This window comes from Pelophylax lessonae (assembly GCF_965119305.1).
Source record: "Pelophylax lessonae genome assembly, chromosome: 5".
Classification (NCBI taxonomy): domain Eukaryota; kingdom Metazoa; phylum Chordata; class Amphibia; order Anura; family Ranidae; genus Pelophylax; species Pelophylax lessonae.
Window position 1 is genome coordinate 357,243,640 of NC_138772.1, and position 19,966 is coordinate 357,263,605.

The 19,966-nt window shown below is 42.6% G+C and overlaps 1 protein-coding gene across 2 annotated transcripts in view; it reads right to left on the reverse strand.

The window, feature by feature from the left end:
- ATP9B (ATPase phospholipid transporting 9B (putative)) overlaps nt 1–19,966 on the reverse strand; it is a 578,806-nt gene that overhangs the window by 180,367 nt on the left and 378,473 nt on the right. For both annotated transcript variants that reach the window (XM_082258664.1, XM_082258663.1), the window contains exon 11: nt 12,016–12,092. In XM_082258664.1, coding sequence (XP_082114790.1) covers nt 12,016–12,092 — 77 coding nt within the window. The remainder of the gene's footprint in view (nt 1–12,015; nt 12,093–19,966) is intronic.

Below are 19,966 nucleotides of genomic sequence, written 5' to 3' on the forward strand. Positions count from 1 at the left end.
TATCTACACAGGTAGCACAGATAGCCTAATCCAATCACATGTCATATGGAGATGTTGATTATCCAAGAACAGAATGGGAGGTGTGAAAATTGAGGATCCACCCTGTTCTAGTTACATTACCCCAAGCTCGGTGTCAGGAAGTCTGCACTGGTGTTAATCCCTCAATTTACACTGGTAAAGTTGCAGATTGTTCATCATGTTGTCAGGTAAAATAAAAGATAGATGGTGTTAAAGGCCCCCATGTCCGCTCAGAGGTATTTGGTCCAGCTTCATGTAGATAGCCTCTTTCATGCATCTTGCAAACCAATTGACCTTTCAGTCCTTGAAAGAATGTCCCTTTTCATTAAAGTGTAGGAAAGCTGCTGAGTCTTGACTTGCTGAATTTTCCCTCCTATGTTGGGCCATTTGTTTGTGGAGAGATTGTTGTTTCCTCCCAGTGTATAGGTCTTTGCATCCCTCACTATACTGCACATCTTTCGCATGTCACAGTGTTGAAATATTTATTAATAATTCCTTTTGCTTTTTTCAGATGCTCCAGCTAGATACGAGATGACTATATAGTACCAATGATAGGTACACAGAACCCACACAACCCCTGCTCCTTCAAAAGCTGCCAGAAGAGAATATCTGCGGCTTTGCCATCTAATAGTGACGCCCGATGCTTCCTCTGCAAACTTATTTTACCGTCCCCAGCCTGCTATTTCAGACTGGAGGCAAGAGAGCAGAGTTGTAATTGACGGCTGTTTGAAGGCAGTGCAATAATTCACAGAAACACAAACCCACAACAAACCATGGCAGCTATTACTCTAGTTGGATGAAGACACACTATATTACCAAAAGTACTGGGACACCTGCCTTTACACCAAGGGTATTGAATTAAAATTCATGAAGGTCTAGTCAGTAAAAATTTCTTCCAGCTGATGCCCGAATCATATGTTTGACTCTCAACGGCACATCTGCACAATGGCAAACGTGACGTGTTTTTGCGAGTGCCACACAACATGGTGCCACAGTACCATGCAGCTTGGTATGGTGCAATTGGGAAAAAAAAAATAGTGTCAGTGACTTATTTTTCTGCTTATAAGGCAGCCCACTGAAATAAATGGGCCGTCTACATGCGTTACGCAATAATATGAACCTTTATTTTTTATTACATCAGTGTTCTCAGTTTCTCTGCACATCATCCTCCCTTCACATTACAGTCCTCAGCCCCCCTTCCAATTCTTGTCTGCGGCCTCCCTTTATATCACCCCCTACTTCAAATTGCAGTTCCCAGCACCCTTCATATCACCCTTCCCCCCTTCACATTCCTGTACTCGTCCCTTCTACAGTACCCCTCCTTCACATTGCAGTCCCCAGCCCCCCTTCACATCCCTGTCCTCACCTGCTTTATAGCACTGCCCTTCACATAACTGTCTTCACCCCCTTTGTAGCAGCACCCCCTTCGCATAACTGTCATTAACCCCTTTAGAGCACCCCCTTCACATTCCTGTCCTCACTCCCTTCACATAACTGTTCTCATCCCCTTTAAAGCACCCCTTTACATTCCTGTTCTCACCCCTTTTATAGCACCCCCTTCATATTCCTGTCCTCACCCCCTTTATAGCACCCCCCTTTACATTCCTGTCCTCACCCCTTTTATAGCACCCCTTCACATAACTGTCTTCACCCCCTTTATCGCACCCCCCCTTCACATAACTGTCCTAAACCCCCTTTATAGCACCCCCTTCACATAACTGTCCTAAACCCCGTTTATCGCACCCCCTTCACATAACTGGCCTCACCCCATTAATCGCACCCCCTTCACATAACTGTCCTCGCTCCCTTTATAGCAACCCCTTAACATAAATGTTCTCACCCCTCTTCACATAACTGTCCTAACCCCCTTTATAGCACCCCCCCTCACATAACTGTCCTCACTCATTTTATAGCATCCCCCTTCACACTGAAGTTCCCAGCCCCCAATTAACATTCCTGTCCTCACTCCCCTTATAGCGACCCCCGACATTCCTATACTCACCCCCTTTTTTAGAGTCCCCCTTCGCAGCACAGTCCCCAGCCCCCTTCTAATTTCTGTCCTCACCCCCTTTGTAGAACCCCATCCCCCTTCATATCACTAACTTCACAATCCTGCCCAGCTTCTTTTATATCACCCCTCCTCCTTTATATTACAGTTTCTGATTAATCCCCCTTTACATCAGCTTCCTCCATTCTTCATAACAATAACACTGCCCTCTTCCCTGTCCTACCTTACACAGGTCACAGCAGCTGACATCAGAGGCACAGCACAGTAGGAGGCACAGCAGCTGACATCGGAAGTACAGCAAAGGGGTGGACAGAGGACGGGACCTGCCCCAGTTAACTGATTGGTTGCTAGAATGCAGGGCGGTTCTAGCAACCAATCAGTTAACTGGGCCAGCCCCCGCCCTCCGTGCATAGCTGTGCTGCACTTACAATGTAAAGACAACAGAGCTAGCGCGCAGCAGCGGCCTGAGAGGAAAAAAGCAGATCCTAAATTGCACGACCGCAGCAGGGCCGGATGGAACATTGACTCGGTATGGACATGGCCCACATTCCGCCATCTAATTAAGCCTACTTACACGCACATGAACTTTAATGGCATCCCAGTCAGTCCGTGGGGTTCAATATTGAGTCGGCCCACCCTCTGCAGCTATAACAGCTTCAACTCTTCTGGGAAGGCTGTCCACGAGGTTTAGAAGTGTCTCTATAGGAATGTTTGACCATTCTTCCAGAAGTTTCTCCACCCCAAAATAGCTCATCCATGTCTTTATGGAGCTTTCTTTGTGCACTTATCCAAATCATTTGGTGGAGGGGGATTATGGTGTGGGGTTGTTTTTCAGGGGTTGGGCTTGGCCCCCTTAGCTCTAGTGAAGGGAACTCTTAAGGTGTCAGCATACCAAGACATTTTGGACAATATCATACTCCCAACTTTGTAAAGGATGGTCCCTTCCTGTTCCAACATGACTGCGCACCAGTGCACAAAGCAAGGTCCATAAAGACATGGATGAGCGAATTAGGTCAAACAATCCTATAGACACACTCCTAAACCTTGTGGACAACCTTCCCAGAAGAGTTGACGCTGTTATAGCCATTAAAGTTCTTGTGCGTGTAAAGGCAGGCACCACAATACTTTTGGTAATATAGTGTATAAGAATCCAGAAGGCACTTCAGTTCACCCACAGCTGATCTATCTGCTCTAAGCAGACTCTTCCTTCAAGGGAGAACTACAGTCAAAATAAAGACCCACAGTGAATGACACAATATTAGCTGTGAGCATATAGGGTTTTTTTTTTCTGACTGTGGTGTAACTTGAAGCATGACCCCTAATAAATGTTACGAAGCACATCCAAAACAATGTCCAGTAACTCAGAAAAGGTCTTACGTGAGAGGAGTCCACTGCTGGCTGGAGCTGCAGGTGTATTATCAAGTTGAAGTGGAGCCAACTGAGAAAGCATAAAGTTTGAGACTGAATTTGCTTCCTGTTAAGGCCCTTAATCATGGAACATTATTTTTTTCTTTCATGTTATATATTTTTTTCCCGAGCTATAGACTCTGTAGTTTTCCTTTAAAAGTTTCCAAACCAACTTTTACAATGTTTATATGTTTTTTTTTTCATGTTTATATACACAGAAACATTGATGTTGTACTGTGATGCCAGGAATGCAGTTTGCAGACCCATGAGTAATATTCAAAGTTTTCATTATGAGACAAAGAACTAATAATAAGAAGAATTCACGTTAGACTCAGGACAGTTAATGTGGCCCTCTTCTACCCTGCAGGGAAGCCAGTCTTCATGAGAAATAGACAGTCGTGATGGACATTTTATTCTGGCAGAGACCATCAACACATTAAACAAAACAGTCGTCAACGTTCAACATTAGCTGCCGATTTCAGACACATATTGACAGCTTTGCTTTCCTGAGGCAAATTACTAAACCATCCTGTTCTTCATTTCTGGAGTCCCTTCAATAGATGATTCATCATCCAAATGACAAAATGTCACATTAACTCCTCCTTCGATGCTGAATATGGCTAAAAACATATCATGCAAGGCTAAGTCTGTTAATTGTTGAATATTTCCCCTAATTATATGTTTATGTTGCTTGAGAAAATATAAGAAATTATGTCTAGCTCCAAAATGCTGAAAAAGGTGTGTTAAAGGAATAATGGAAGCTGCACTAAGTAAATTTCGAAATATTTTAATAGAATAGTCTTCCTACTATATATAAAGTCACCTTTGCATTATCAACCTAAAACCAAAATGATCCATTTTGTAATAGTACAAAATGCAGAGCCAATACTCATTTTCAATAAAGTATATATCTTTAGCATATTTTGTTTGGCTAGACCAAGGAAGCATTAGAAGCTTTGCCAGGTTTGTCTTTTGGTGCTTCTAGGTGTTTTCACCAGAAGAGGAATTGGGGGAAATCTTCATTACAGTTGCATAATGACAAAAAAACACTGAATTTTTGCACTTACCGTAACATCCATTTCTTGGATTTCATTAAGACCCCTTTCACACTTGTGCGACCTAAAAGCCACACAATATTGCCGCAATTTTGACACAATTTTGACTGGACTTGAAGCAATGCCTGTGTAATCTTGAGGTCTATGGGCCTCAAAATTCATCAAAGTCAGGCCAAAGTAGTGCAGGGACTATTTTGAAGTAGTTGCAACTTAAAAGTCGCACAGATATGAACAGTACTCATTGGAAATCATGGAGTACGACTTGTCATGTGACTTTGCAGTCCCAAGTCGCACAAGCGTGAAAGGGGCCTTAGAGATACAGGGTTCAGTTATCCTTAGATAACCTGGTTATATTGCTGCCTTTGAGAGGAATTAGACTTTGTCAAACAAAAGGCGCTAGTCAGCCAACTAAAACCCCTCATACTCTCAGCATGCCTTGGTTTTGTAGAAAAACAGTATTAGGAGTAGATCACAAATGAATGTTATGAATTTAACAGTAAGTACAAAAGTTATGTTTTTTTTTCTTGATCATTAAGGGACACCAGGTTTAGACACAGGTAGGCAATACAGCAAACAAAACACTAACAGCCCCGCATTACATTAATAAAAGTGGGGTGCCTGCAGCTTAAAGAGTTTCCTGGGACCCTGCACTTGAAGCTGGTATCAGATGAGACCTAACAATTCACCTGGTAAAACTTAGAGAATGTTAAAATCAAAAACTAGGTGGCAGCCTTTTAAATCTGAAACAGTTTCCTGATGCCAAAATGCCCAGGAAACACTCACATATTTAGAAGAGTGTGCCTTCCCAGTAAAAGGTGGAACCTTGTTCTTAAAGCCTAGTACACACGGGCTTACGGTCAGCCAGTTTCTTTTTAACCGGCCGACTGTCGACCTGTGTGTATGACAGCCAGTCCGACAGAAGCCAGCCGTTCATTACCGAAAAAGATCTACCGACCGGCTCCAGATCAGCGCTCTCAGCCAATGGCTGAGAACGCTGACCGCAGTGTTCTGCTGCCCCCTGTCAGAACACAAAAGCACAGCAGGAGAGATTGCTGTAATAACATCAGATTGTTAGTACATGGGCTCCAACCTGAGCTGTCAGGTTTTTTCGTTCAATACTCTGGGTTGAATGAAAAGAAAAAAAAAAAAAACTAGCAGTGTGTACAAGGCTTAAGCTAAACCATAAGCATGAACAATCTGCCTGTCAATAATCAACATCTGGAATGTGACTGGTGGAAGGGCCAGAACCTGTTCTTATGAAGTCTGTGAACACTAGTGGCATACACATGTTTTCCCTAGTATGTATTGCAGCTGATTTGCCCTTCTATCAATTGTTTGCAATCAATTAGGACAATTAATGAATGGTGTTTGTGATTTGTAGAGCTACTATTTATTTTAAAGTTTTGTGTCTAAATGTAGTTATGACTAAGGCCTCATAGACTGAAACATGTCAACTGATCATATGTCCATTTGTACACTGTGGTTTAAAAAAAAAAAAAGAAGATTTTATAAGAGCAACAACTGGTATGCGGATAATCTCTCTGCATTATCTCCATAATCCGTTTTACCTCTCTTGTTAGGGTCAGACTTCAGATTCCTCACTGGTGGTTGATGTATGCTAGTTCTGTGGTATTGTCCAAATGGATCCGGAGCACATGACCTTCCAGTCAGGGCATCTAGCATTGCATGGAAAGCCCAATAAAACAAGATGTCTAGGACTCCTCCTCAGATCTTCAGGTTGGCATCCTTTGTTAGAATCTTTCAAGACAGCAGAAGACTTTTCGGGCTCCAGGGCTGGATAACTGAGCCACTGGATCAGAGATAACCGAGTTTGCGGTGTCAGGTGTATGAACTTTGCCAGAGAATCCACCCCTGCTTTTTCCAAGCAGGCAGAATTGTTAAACAAGAGAGTTGTAAGGGTCTGGAGTGGAACTGATCATATGGAACAACCCCCAAAAAAGCCATTTGCAGCATTGAACGGCTTCTGGACTGTAGAGTCTGAGTCTGGGAGCAGAGTGTCCGATGCTTATCTTGGAAAACTGTTCCCAGCACAGGAGTAATTGTCCAGGTATCCCACAATGGGAAAACCCTGGGAGTGTAGTGAGGCGTCAGGAGTCTATGACAGTGAGCTCTTGTAGTTCACCAACTTGGGGTTCCCCAGGGCCTGGAGTTTAAGCCCAAGCCTGCTTCTTCACCAGCGCCCCTGATGTTGGGGATGGCATTGCACAAAGCTGGAACCAGGTCACGGCCCCCAGATACGTACAGCTGAGAATGGGAACATCACTTAGCAAGTGCAGAGTACAACAGAAGACAGAAGGGAAAACCCGGAAACAAGCCGAGGTCAGGTCAGGGCAGGCAGCAGACAAGCACAACAGTAGACGAAGCTGGGATCGGTACATGGGTAGTAAGACACAGGATATACGGGTAGTAACAAACAGAAGCTTTAGAGAACCGTAAAGTTGCTCAGGCAAGGAGCGATGCATTGAGCATTGGTATATAAAGGGAAACAAACAAGGAGGTGACCCAGGAAGTAATAGAAAGGGAAAAGGATATAAACTCACAGTGGAGCAGGTAACGCCCAAAGATAAACAGAGAAGCCAAACACCACATGTGAAATGGAGTCACACATCTAGCAGAACCCTGCAGAAAGGAGATAAGAATTGCACAACAAATCTGCAGGCTAGACGTGACAGTACCCCCCTCTTACGAGTCCTCCCCATCTGTTTTGGGCCAGGCTTGAGAGGAAACTTCTGATAAAAGGGTTTCATCAAATAGGGGGCAGAAACATCTTAAGAAGAAGTCCAAAATATGTAGAAGAAGTCCAACATCTTTCCTCAGGACATTTACATGAGGACTAAACTTCACAGAGGGTACTCTTGAGACAGATATTCTTAGCAGAGAGCCAGACGTCGCCATGTAGACATTTGGGACTGACACAATGCAGACGATCTGTAGCCACTTTGTACTTGGCAGCTGTCAGATGCGAGTTCTTGGAAACATCTGTCACCAAAGGAGCAAGAATGGGAAAGGATAAGTCAGGTGTTTGGGCTGGAGAAGATACTGGTAACCAAGATGAAGGGTCTGGTGGGGTGGCTGGCAGAGAGGACACAGAAGTGTGGGCTGTTAGCAAAGATAATGGAACAGAAGTTGAGGCTTTAGTTTGCACAGTGGGCATGATAGACTGTAATGAACAGGAACTTGTGGTAGGCACTGAAGCTGTAAATGTGGGAACAATGGCAGGCTCCAAAGCAGCTGAAAAGAGTAAGGGCACTGGGGTCTCAGCAGACAGGTACACAAAACTGGGACCTCAGGTGGTACAGAGGTCACTGATGTTGGAGCCTCTACACATCCAGATGGTAGCAGAGTTTGAGCTGTACGGTAAGTAAAGGGACTGGTGGTTTAGGAAGCAAAGAGGGTAAGGAACTAGAGGTGGGGTGCACCTGAAGGAGGCGTGCAGTAGGAGTAGGCAAGGAAGCAGCTTTTTTACAAAAGACATCTGGAAAGGTCTGATAATGTTGAGGGAGCATCTGAGAGGATGACAACACCTGACCAAAGTTCCTATCTAAATATGGAGAATGTTTTTGCAACCACAGCAGTCCAAGAATGATGGGATTAGAAGACTTTGAAAGGATCAGGAAGGAGATTTCCTCACGATGAAGAACACCAACATGCATAGTTAAGGGGGTAGTTTGGAATCCTAGGGGTCCTAAGGCCAAGGTAGAGCCATCGAGAGGGGCTTTTCCAAGGGAACGAGAGAGATGCCAAATTCAGCGGCCAAGGACTGCTCTATTAAGTTCCCAGCTTCCCCAGAGTCCACACATGCAGCTACTTGATAAAGAGTTCAGGGCCCAATGAATGGAGACAGGTAAAAGAAATTGAGGGAAAGTGACAGAATTCAAGTTCTAGTCTGGATTACCTCCCTTCGAGGGACCTAGACCTGAGAGTTTTCCTGGGAGGACAGGACTTTAATATGTGACAAGTTCCGAGAACTGTGAAGTTGCTCAGGCAAGGAGCGCTGAACTGTGCATGTGTATATACAGGGAAGCAAACAAGGAGATGACCCAGGAAGTAATAGAAGGGAAAAGGAAATAAACTCCGAGTGGAGCAGGCGACGCCCAAAGGTGAACAGAGATGCCAAACACCACAGGTGAAATGGAGTCACAGATCTAGCAGAATCCTGCAGCAAGGAGGTAAGAATTTCACAACAGAAATCGGCAGGGTGGACTGTGACATAAGGGTAGTACTCGTGCCAATACCTTACTAAACACCCAGGATGTGGAAGACAGGCCAGATGATAGAGCTAGAAACCAGTAGTACTGCACCCCAACAGCGAAACTTAGGTAGTGCAAATGAGCTGCAAAAATGGGGATATGCAAGTATGTGTCCTTGATGTTCACAGAGGCCAGAAAGTCCCCCTGGTGGATGACAGACCTAGGGCATTCCACAACATTTTTTGGATTTGGATGAAGACAACTAATGCATTTGGATCCAAAATTGTAACAGGAAAAGGTTGGAGTAAAACCCCTGAAACTTTTGTGCTTTTGAAACAATGGCATTACCTCCATGGCTCAAGAGATCCACAAGACTAGCATGAAGGTCTGCTAGTCTGTGCAGGGACACAGGTCAGGTTAGACAGAATGAAATGTAGATGGGGCAAAGCGCAAATCTCCAACCAGTAGCACCTGGAAATCACTTCTCTTGCCCAAAGCAACCAAGATGCTTTCTGACCACTTGCCCGCAAAGGCCAATAGACTTCCTCACACTTTGGAAAAGATTCACACTTTGGAAAGAGTACGTGCCTGAATGTTTGATAGATTTAGAAGCCCAGAGGTAGAAGCTTGGGAGTAACAAAAGGAACTCTTGGCCCAAGAGGGAGAATAAGAATTCACATTTTCTAGGCTTTTTCTGCTTTGGCAAATTAGTACTTTTACCCCCAGCAGACCAACATTTAAGCCAAAGAGTTCATTGCATCTTTACTGACAAGAGGCTCATTCAGGAAATAACACTAAAATCATAAGCTCTGAATGTGTTACAAATACAAGATCATAAGGATAGTTTCTGGATCCTCTGACATCAGTTTAGTCCATTCACCTAAGGCTTGACAGACTAACAATACAGCTATAGCAGGTTGCATAGCAGGGTCTGATAGTGAAAACAATGTTTGTAAAGGGTTTCCAAATGTTTGCCAATGGGGTCCTTTATACATTGGTACATCTTTAATAAGTATGGTCAGTGCTAGTTAAACAATGCTTTGGAAAGAGTTTCCTAACATTTGTTAATGGGATCCTTAAACACTAGTGCATTCTCAACAGGTATGATCAGTGTTTTATTAAGGTGGGATATCACTGGATTCGCAGTGACATCAGAACACTTCTTTATAAGGCTTCATGCACACTGGACGTTTTTACAGCTGCTGTTTTTGGCTTCAGATGTTTTTTTCTGCAGCCAGTAAACTCCCCAGCATGTTATCCTATGTGTCCATGCACACATAGACTGTTATCAGCGTTTTTTGACAGAGGCGTTTTCTGGCTGGAACCCCCCCCCCAAAGACCCCCGTGTGCGAGAGGGAGGGGAAGGAGGGGGTAGGTTGGGGCCAAAATACCCACCGTGACTGTTAGAGGGGCTTGATGGAATGAAAGGGAACCCAGGGGTTCGACCAACCCAGGGAGGGGCCCACGTCCACCCCGAGGGACCACAAAGGGAGAGGGGGGACACTACTTACCACACCATGGAACCGGGTGGCATTATTCCGGGCAGACCACCTCCCCATTTTGGAATGGGGGGTGCTGCGGGCCAGAGATAAGCTGCGACTTGGGTGGTGACCAGAGCTATGCGCCCTCGCGAGGCGTTTAACTCGCAGGTCAGTCCAAGTCCAGTGGGACTATGTCACGGCCGACCTAGCATGGAGCTGAGGCCTGCGCGCGCTCACTGGCCAGACTGGGAAGACCATAAGGATCTAGGATATCCAGTCCTTCGCCCAGTCCGGCAGTTGATTGTAGTTCTCTCAGGCACCAAATTTATTGCAGTTCTCACAGGAACAGGAAATAATAAAAGAAGAAAACAATTCTGTTTAAAAAGGAAAAAATGCCAGGACCAGCGATCCCAGCAAGGAACTAGGTCCTTACTCCTGACTAGGCAGAAAGAAAAACTGAAGAGCTAGAAGTGGGAGTATACTCCCTGGGACTGCCCTATGGGCACAGTCAAAACTTTTTTCCGCCTAGTGTCCTACTCCTATGGAGAGCAGCATTACCCAAGGGTTAAAGAAGATATGGAGCTGTGTCCGTCAATTAACGAAAAAGAAAGAAAACATTTTATTGTTATAGTCAGGCAGAGCTTGGAGCTTTTCACTGAAAGATAAAGAGGTACCAGCATATTAAAACATCGCTGTGGTTCTGTAAGCATAATAATAGTGTATATTTAGTGCTATTGTCCCTTCCTTCCCCAGGTCTGCTCTCAGAGTGCTGCAGTGCATGGGATAAAAAAAATAAAAAAATAGTACCACATCTAGCTCCCACTAAGTGGTCCTTGTACGGTCTTTGCAATGTAGCTGACCTCTGAGGGTGATAGGCTCAGAAAAATGGAGACCCTATGTGGGGGCGCATAATACTTCTATGAACTTTTTAAAAGACAGACCCCTTCCTAAAATTCTGGTCGCCTCTAACATCTGGCAGCACTATCATAGCACGCTGTGTTAATTACAGGCAAACTACACAAAAAAATGATAACACGGTGGTGTTTGCCAGGTGTGTCCCCAATATGTTGGCGTGGTTGCGGCCAAGTTGGCAACCTCCTACATACCCTCTGGTCCTGTAAAAATCGAAGAAGTTTCTGGCGAAGTGTGTTCCGGCTCCTCTCCAGCATTACTAGCATTCTAAATAACCCTGTGCCTGCTCTAAGGCTTCTAAATCTAGGGATAGATGACTTTCTTATGGTGCACAGAAAGGTGGCTACTGGCATTCTGCTAGCAGCCTAGCAACTCAACTCACGATTGCCAGACACTGGAAGGGAGAACTAAGTACCCAACTGGTCAGAAGTAATATCAATAGTCCATTCTATGTACTCGTTTGAAAAACCTATAGCATACCAGGCTAACTCAAAAAGGCCCTTCAAAGCAGCTTGGCAAAGTTGGTCAACATGGTACTCTAACAATAATACTGTTGTGATTACGTGTTACCATTCCAAGACAGGTGTAATGTAATATGTATTGCTGATGCTTATGATACTTGTGTAAATAAACTACTATCATATACCGGTTGCTATGGACACTATGTTGCCCTGCAAGGCTACCCTTTTGTTCTTTTTTTCTGTGTTATTTCAACCTTCTAATCCGCAGTTGCGGATTTTCTGTACAAAAACATTTTTTCAATAAAGAGATATTAATAATAATAAAAAAAAAAAAACACAATAGCAAGGCAAACTCAAGTACTAATGCTAGTTTCATGTGCAAATATTTGTAATTCATTTAATTTCAACATAAATAACTGTATACCGGAGTTCAGCTTTTATGAAAATGTAAAGAAAAATTACCTTGTTTTTTGGATTTGAGGTATTCATCACACTTCTGGTCTCTTTTCCAGTATAAATGACAACACCTATTATAGTACCTAAAACATAATAGTAAAACGTGACTAATGATTTATATAACAATTAAAAAAACGACACTTTAAACTATAAACCATAATATATTTATGAATGTGAGTTTGAGTCTCAGGAAGCAGACAGAGAGTACCTGTGACTTACTTTTAGGAACAAATGAATTCATACAACACTTAATTCATGTTAAAGTAGAACTAAAGTCTCCTGTATGACAGTCATAATTCAGATAAAAAGCGATGCACAAACAAAAAAAAAAAAAAAAAAATGAACTTCCCTAACTAAACCAAATCCTCAATCTTTTTTTTATCACACACAGTCCCAGACACTGCAGCTCACTTGACTTCCAGAAGATTTACCCCCCCCCCCCTTCATGACGAGGCCATTTTTTGCGAAACGGCACTGCGTTACTTTAACTGACAATTGTACGGTCGTGCGACACTGTACCACCTTTTTATTATTATTTAAAAATTATATATTTTTTTACTTTCTGATATAAAACACATCCAATAAAAACATTGAAAAAAAAATCTAGTTTCTTCATCAATTTAGGCCAATATGTATTCTGCTATACGTTCTTAGTAAAAAAAAAAAAAATCCCAAAAAGGGTATATTGATTGGTTTGCGCAAAAATTATAGCGTCTACAAACTATGGGATATATTTATTTATTTTTTACTAGTAATGGCAGCAATCAGCAACTTATAGCAGGACTGTGATATTGCGTCAAACATTCTGTCACTTTTTGGGAACCAGTGACACTAATACAGTGATCAGTGATCACTGGCTGGGAAGGTGTTAACATCGGGAGCAATCAAAGGTGTAACTGTGTGCCTTACCAGTGTTCATGTGAACTGTGTGTGCTGCTTTTACTAAGGGAAGTGATGGATTTTATTGCCTACTTTGCAGGGACACACATTCTAACCCTACTTCCTGTCAGAAAAGTAATCTGCCTTTTACATAGGCAGTTTGCAGTTCTACGTCTCTGCCTGACGATCAGCGGGTGCCAGCGGACATTGAGTATCTGGTACCTGCCGATTGGCTTCAGCTGCGTGTGATCATAGCAGGAGTGTGCTGCTGGCGGCACGCATTCACACCCCCTACCTGGAAGTGCGGGATCATGTATATATGAGTGATCCAGCAAACAGCTGTCGCCCTATAGCAGGTAGTTGGTAAGCATTTTTTAGATACTTAGCCTGGATTCACACATATGGAAATTGGATGCCTTTTGAACCGCATCCAAATTTGCATGACGTGAACCGACAGCCTTCTCTATGGAGCCGATTCACATAATTGTGGGCCAGCCACGGCACGGTTTTAAACAGAGTCCTGTGCGTTTTTCACTGTGGTTTAGGTACGGTTTCAAGTGAAAATTTGCACCTGAACCAGTGAACAAAACCACACCGGACTCCTTTTATAAATCGCACTGAATCTGCGCCCGGACATTTGCAAACCAAGCCTTATTAAACATTGTTGTTTGTCAGGAAAATATTCACACACAATTACAAAGTGCTGATGCTTATTATGTCAAGAGGTGCTTACATTTTACTTGATGTCACACTTGCTATCCTGTTGTGGGTGACAACTCACCAGCATAAGAATTACTAAAAAGTGCAGGGAAAATACTTATCTCTTTTGACAGATTACTCCAACAGTGCCTGGATGAAAAAGGCACCACTCGCTTAATGAAAAAAAATGCTGTTGAATGTCACTCACCAGCATGATTTACACCAGGAGTTAGTCAGTAAACATTGGATATTTTAAAAGGGGTCAATACTATAGTCAAGTAAATAGAAAAGATAAAAAAAAACTATATAGCACACAAGGGCAGTCAAATAGAAACAGCTGTGCAAAATAAAGTTGCTACTTGAACAGGTAAAGTCCATGGCGGTCTTCCTGCAGCTTCAAAGTCAGAATTTATCCCAGCATATCCACCATTCTGCTTCTGAGAAAAGCCATCCTGCATGTGGCAAGGATAGATAATAACAGTTTTACCACTCAATATATCGGAACACATGAGCCAACTTTTGCCCCATGGTGCCATATATAGACTTTGAGGTTGATTTACTAAAGGCAAATTTACTGTGCACTTGGAAGTGCCCTTCAAGCGCAGTTGCTCTAGATCTAAGTGGAAGCTCTGCTAATTTCTTTCATCCAAACATGTGCAAGCAAAAATGCAGGTTTTTTTCCCTTGAATGTTTCCCTCAGAGCTAGAGCAACTGCACTTTCAGTGCACAGACTATTTACTGTTATACATTAAAGGCTGTACTGTATGGTTCCCAATGCTTACATAGTCAAATCATTATTATAAATATTACTAAACTAAATTACTCTAGCTGCATTATTTTATGCTAGAAAAGCTATTGCTCTCCATTGGAAAAAAATCTACGCCCCCACCAATTTCATTCTGGAAATTTCATTCAGCCTGCCATTGTAGAAGATACAAATGCATAAAAGCGCTCAGATATATCCAACAAAAAATCTATTTAAAAGAAAATAAAAATGAGTAGTTCAAGATTAAAAATTTTATTGATGGGAAGTCTATATGAACTAAAGTCCAGTGATGTAATAGGCGATATCACCTACACCGAACAGCTCTTCTCAGAAGTGAGGAAAACTCTTAGAGGAATATAAGAAACAGAAAATCGCTCTAAGTGTAGACTGATTTAATGAAGCAATAAAAGTGATAGAAAAAAAAATACACCTAATAAAAAAGTGTGCATGCCCATTCGGGACTTGGTGCATGCTTATAAACGTGTCGTGTTGAACTAACTCCCCGGTGACGCCACACGCATTACTCCACCTCCCATCACGGCTTTGCCCGGCACCCGGAAGTTCACAGGATTTAGCCGGCATTTTTCTCCCCATGACGGACTGAGTATCCCGGACGCATACCTCGAGTGGATGGACAGCATCACCAGGAGGAGTATCGTTTGAGCCTTGTTAGAAGCCTGATTATCTTTGGCTCTTGTGAGTTGTTACTATCACTCTTATTGCTCCATTAAATCAGTCTACACTTCGAGCGCTTTTCTGTGCTTCTTATATGCCATTGTATAAGGACACTTACGCCAACAGGGGATGCCCCCGTAAATACGATAGGGTTTGGACTAGGTGGTTGGCGGGGCCTTCCACAGCCCCGGACACTTCCACAAGCCCCTAGGAACTTTATTAACATCGCCTGGTTGGTGCTACTCGACTGTTGCTACTCTCATGAAGTAGGGCTATATGCCACTTTTTTAGTTCCTGCACCATAGTTGTCTGGGGCACGTACTGAGGTGCTAGTTGGAATGGGACTTATTATGTAAACAGTAAACTGCTATTCACTATTTCCCTATCAGTCACATCCTGAGTAACCATGTCCAAATGTAACTCTGTAAACTTACATTGTTGTATGCTATGCTCAGCGACTGCTGTGTTGTTGTTTGTTTAATTATGATATACAATAAACAGATCTTATAAAACAAAAAAAACCTAAAATTACTCTAACACCAAAGTATTCACCAAAAATGGGTATTACATTGCTTAGCAGAAAATCATCAGAACTTAAGATGTATTTTCCATTGTAGGTGTTGTGAAAATATGTAGAAATAGCAGAGCCAGACCCAAGTTATTAAATGGCTACATATTATAGTGAACTACTCAGCAAGAAAAATATCACTCATCTATATCTGTGATATAAAGAAAGATAAAGTGATATAGCCAGTAATACGCATGCTATTACCCAAAATCAAAAGCAATAAACGTTAAGAGATATCAGATAATACATTTTACACACAGACTAGTGTATACTGAACTATCTCAAATACTAAGTAGTTATCAGCCTAACAGTCAAGTCACAAAAGTAACTTTTTTAGCCCTAAGGCTAAGGGCTCGTTTACACCTGTGCTGATTATGCAAAGCGAAGCAACGCTTATTAATGTGCCTAAAGAATTGACAACATGTTTTTGATGGGATTTTGAGGCGATGGAAAAATCTCAAGAACAGTTGTTTAATGCTCATGAAACCAATGATGAGGCACTGAAACAAACTATAGGACATTATTTTTTTCCCCACTGATATAGGGACCTTTCTACTCCCCATGGCCAAAGTCCAGCGCCCCTAAAGTCTGATGGACAGTAAACTGGCCCTTTGCTTAGTTTGGAGACCCCCGGTACAGTGGGAAGTGCTTAAAGGGGAAGTAGAGTAAATTATCTACTTTGAGAGACATTTTTTTGAATTCTCTGCAAGATGGATTTGTATACATTGACAGTTGGTTAGGTCCAGTTGAACTTTACTGAAACAAAAAGCTTTGCCACTCGCAATATTGCTTATTGCCCCTGCTCCTGCCCAGAACTTTCAGTATTGCTGGCTGGCTTGATGCTTTTGCCTGCATACAGAAGCGAATGGTTTTACCACACAGCTGCCACTGCTCTACCCAAGCTCTCTATTATTTGCCAGTACATTCTATGATACAGGAACCTCCAATGCCTCTCCCAGCACCCAGCTAACACTTTATAAATGCTTCACACACCATAAATGCTATAATGTAGATGCAAAACACTGCTTACTTTTTAACACAACGCTACTGTTCCTGTGTGTACTACACTGTGTGTTGCCCACTGTAATATTCATGGCAGGCATTGAAGGGTGGTTATGAGGCTTTAAAAAAGCTGCATAAGTTACGCTTAAACACACTGTGTTTATGCACGTGTGAACAAGCCCTAAATGCTCAAGGAACCCAATGTTTACTATTTTACTTCCTAAAATAATTTCCCACACAAGGATTTCATGATATGGAACCAATGATTTGGAACTGGGAAGATTTTTCCTTCGCCCAACTACTGACATGCACGCCAGGCAATCCCATTACTGCCTATGACGTGTTTATGGGCTGCACTGATTTGTTTTCCCCTCATACGAGAACTTATTATCACATGATCTGCCATTTTATGTGGCTTTATTTACCTGTGTAGGGTGGCATTTAAAGAGAGCTACTTTCTTACTTTTTACCATCTAAAAAGTAATGTATTGGTAAAGGTCATATGCACACACACACATTGTTGGTAGATTAAGAAAAATGCTGAAAAGCTTAACTTCGGGAAAATAAAAATTCTCCTTTACAGCGGGGCTGTCCCCACATTACTAAGGTTAAGTGCTTGTTTATGTTTAGGGGTCTTTTCCACTAGAAAAAGCACCTTTACTTACCTGATCCCCACAGGTTCCCCCCAAGCTATTTGGCCTCATGCACACTGGACGTTTTTACAGCTGCTGTTTTTGGCTTCAGACTTTTTTTTTCTGCAGCCAGTAAACTCCCCAGCATGTTATCCTATGTGTCCATGTACAAAAAAAAACAGAACTAGGACCGGGCGCCCACGCCCACAATGGCTATATAACAAGCTGTAGAGACCGGAGACCGGCATAATCACCGGAGACATCGTCTGAGGAGGACCGGAGGTAGAAGAGCCAAGAGCAAAAGAGCAGAAGAGCGGACAGCAAAAGAGCGGAGGGGGAGAAGAGCGGAGGGGGAGAAGACCAGAGCGGAGAAGACCAGATGAAGATTTTTAATAAACTTTCCAAAACGTCTCCTGTCGTTGTTAAAGGGGGCTTCCAGATACCGAGAAGCCCCCTGCCCGCAGACCCCCACAACCACCGGCCAGGGTTGCGGGGATGAGGCCCTTGTCCTCATCAACATGGGGGCAAGGTGCTTTGGGGTGGGGGGTGCAGAGCTCCTCCTGCCCCAAAGCACCAACACCCCCCCATGTTGAGGGCATGTGGCATGGTATGGTCCAGGGGGGGGTGGGGCCACTCGCTCGTCCCCTCCCCCTTCCTGGCCTACCGGGCTGCATGCTCGGATAAGGGTTTGGTATGGATTTTGGGGGGGGGGGGACCCCATGCCTGGGGCTACCCTCAAATTCCATACCAGACCCGAAGGTATGCGTTCGAACACAAATAATTGCTTTCCAAAAAACGTCACAGAACTCAACTGCCTGTAAATGACTATAAACGACCCTGTGTACATGGACAGATAAGATAACATTGAGGTGGGTTCAGGGGCTTCTGAAAAAAACGTACAACTGCTCCTAAACGGCCGTTTACAAGTTGCAGTGTACATGGACCCTAACAGTCCACAAGCTGGAGCGTAGGGCAGTAGAAAAGAACGTTGGCTGCCTAGGGAGCTGGTAAGTAATCTGCATTTTCTGCTCACCTAGACATAACCTAGCATTTAGACTTTGCAGTACAGGTCAGCACCACTTCAAGGGAGGATTTTTGTTTTCCCCAGAGATAACAAATACATTTGATGACCTACTGTAATATATTCAGAAATCTTGTATCTCAAACAAAGCATTTCTTTTTCAAGAACAAAAAAAAAGTGTTTTGAAGCTCATACAACATAAGTGTTAACATGAGTCTTCGATGTAATTTAAGAACATGAAAAATTGTCTTTGCTTTTTAAAACAGCCACTTGCTACGTGCTCCTCAAGATAAAAGTCATCCCCATCGTTTCTGTGTTTCTGTACAATGAAGCAGCTAATCAATATTCCCATCTTAATTTCCCAATGCATTATGTCTGCCTCTTTCTAGAGATGAATGTGCTATTAATATTGGATGAACATGATGGCAGAGAAGGGCCTCTTATAAACTTACATGTATTCTAAATAATCCCAGAGTCGCCCAGACAAGAGAAAAGAATTTACAATAATGAATCACTTTGTCTGGCATGACAGGTGAACTACAATTAAGAAACAACTTATTATAACAAATTAGCATGTAAAGATACTCATAAAGCAGAGCAAATATTTTATTGTCTATTTGAATTTCAGAGCACAGATTATTCTGCAATAAAGGACAGTGGATACTAGTTTTTTTTTTTTTTTTTATATTCATAAATTAAACTGTAGAAGGAGGGGGCCTGGAGAGGAGTCAGAAGTCAACTCTTTATTGTTAAGGAACCATAAAGTCATCACTACTTTCTCTTTGTTTCATGATCTGGATAGTTGAAAAGTAGCCCTCTATATAAAGCAGACCACATGCTGAATCAAATAGCACCTTCTGGAGGTAGCTAAGAACTTAAGTCCTGAGCACAATTTTAAAACAGCACAGGGACAGGGGGCATTTATCTCAGTTTTAAAATAGGCCCCATCAGTACTAGCACTGGAACTGCTGTCTGTCATTGACAGTGACTAAACCCAGGACCTGAAAGATTTGCTCCTGAGCTTCCGTTCTTGCTACTCAGTGCTCCATAGAATTGCCTGTAGCAGGTCACTGTAAACACAATATAGAAGCATTGGGTTTAGACTGGAAGAATGTGATGTCACAGCACTTCCTCCTGGTATGGAGGCTCAGACAAAGTTGCTGCAGCGATCTGTTAGCTCAAATTGTAAGTGATCTGTTGCTGCAGAGCTGCATAGAGAGTCTGGATCCCCCCATGATAAAAAGTGTATAAAAAATAAATACACTGTATATGCGCTTATAGATACTATATATATATATATATATATATATATATATATATATATATATATATAGAATGTGTGTCGGCAGATAAGAACCATTTGGCCCATCTAGTCTGCCCAATATATCTGAATCCTATGAATAGTCCCTGGCCCTATCTTGTATGAAGGATAGCCTTATGCCTATCCCATGCATGCTTAAACTCCTTCACTGTATTTGCAGCTACCACTTCTGCAGGAAGGTTATTCCATGCATCCACTACTCTCTCAGTAAAGTAATACTTCCTCATATTACTTTTAAACCTTTGCCCCTCTAATTTAAAACAGTGTCCTCTTGTGGTAGTTTTTCTTCTTTTAAATATGCTCTCCTCCTTTACCGAGTTGATTCCCTTTATGTATTTAAAAGTTTCTATCATATCCCCTCTGTCTCTTCTTTCTTCCAAGCTATACATGTTAA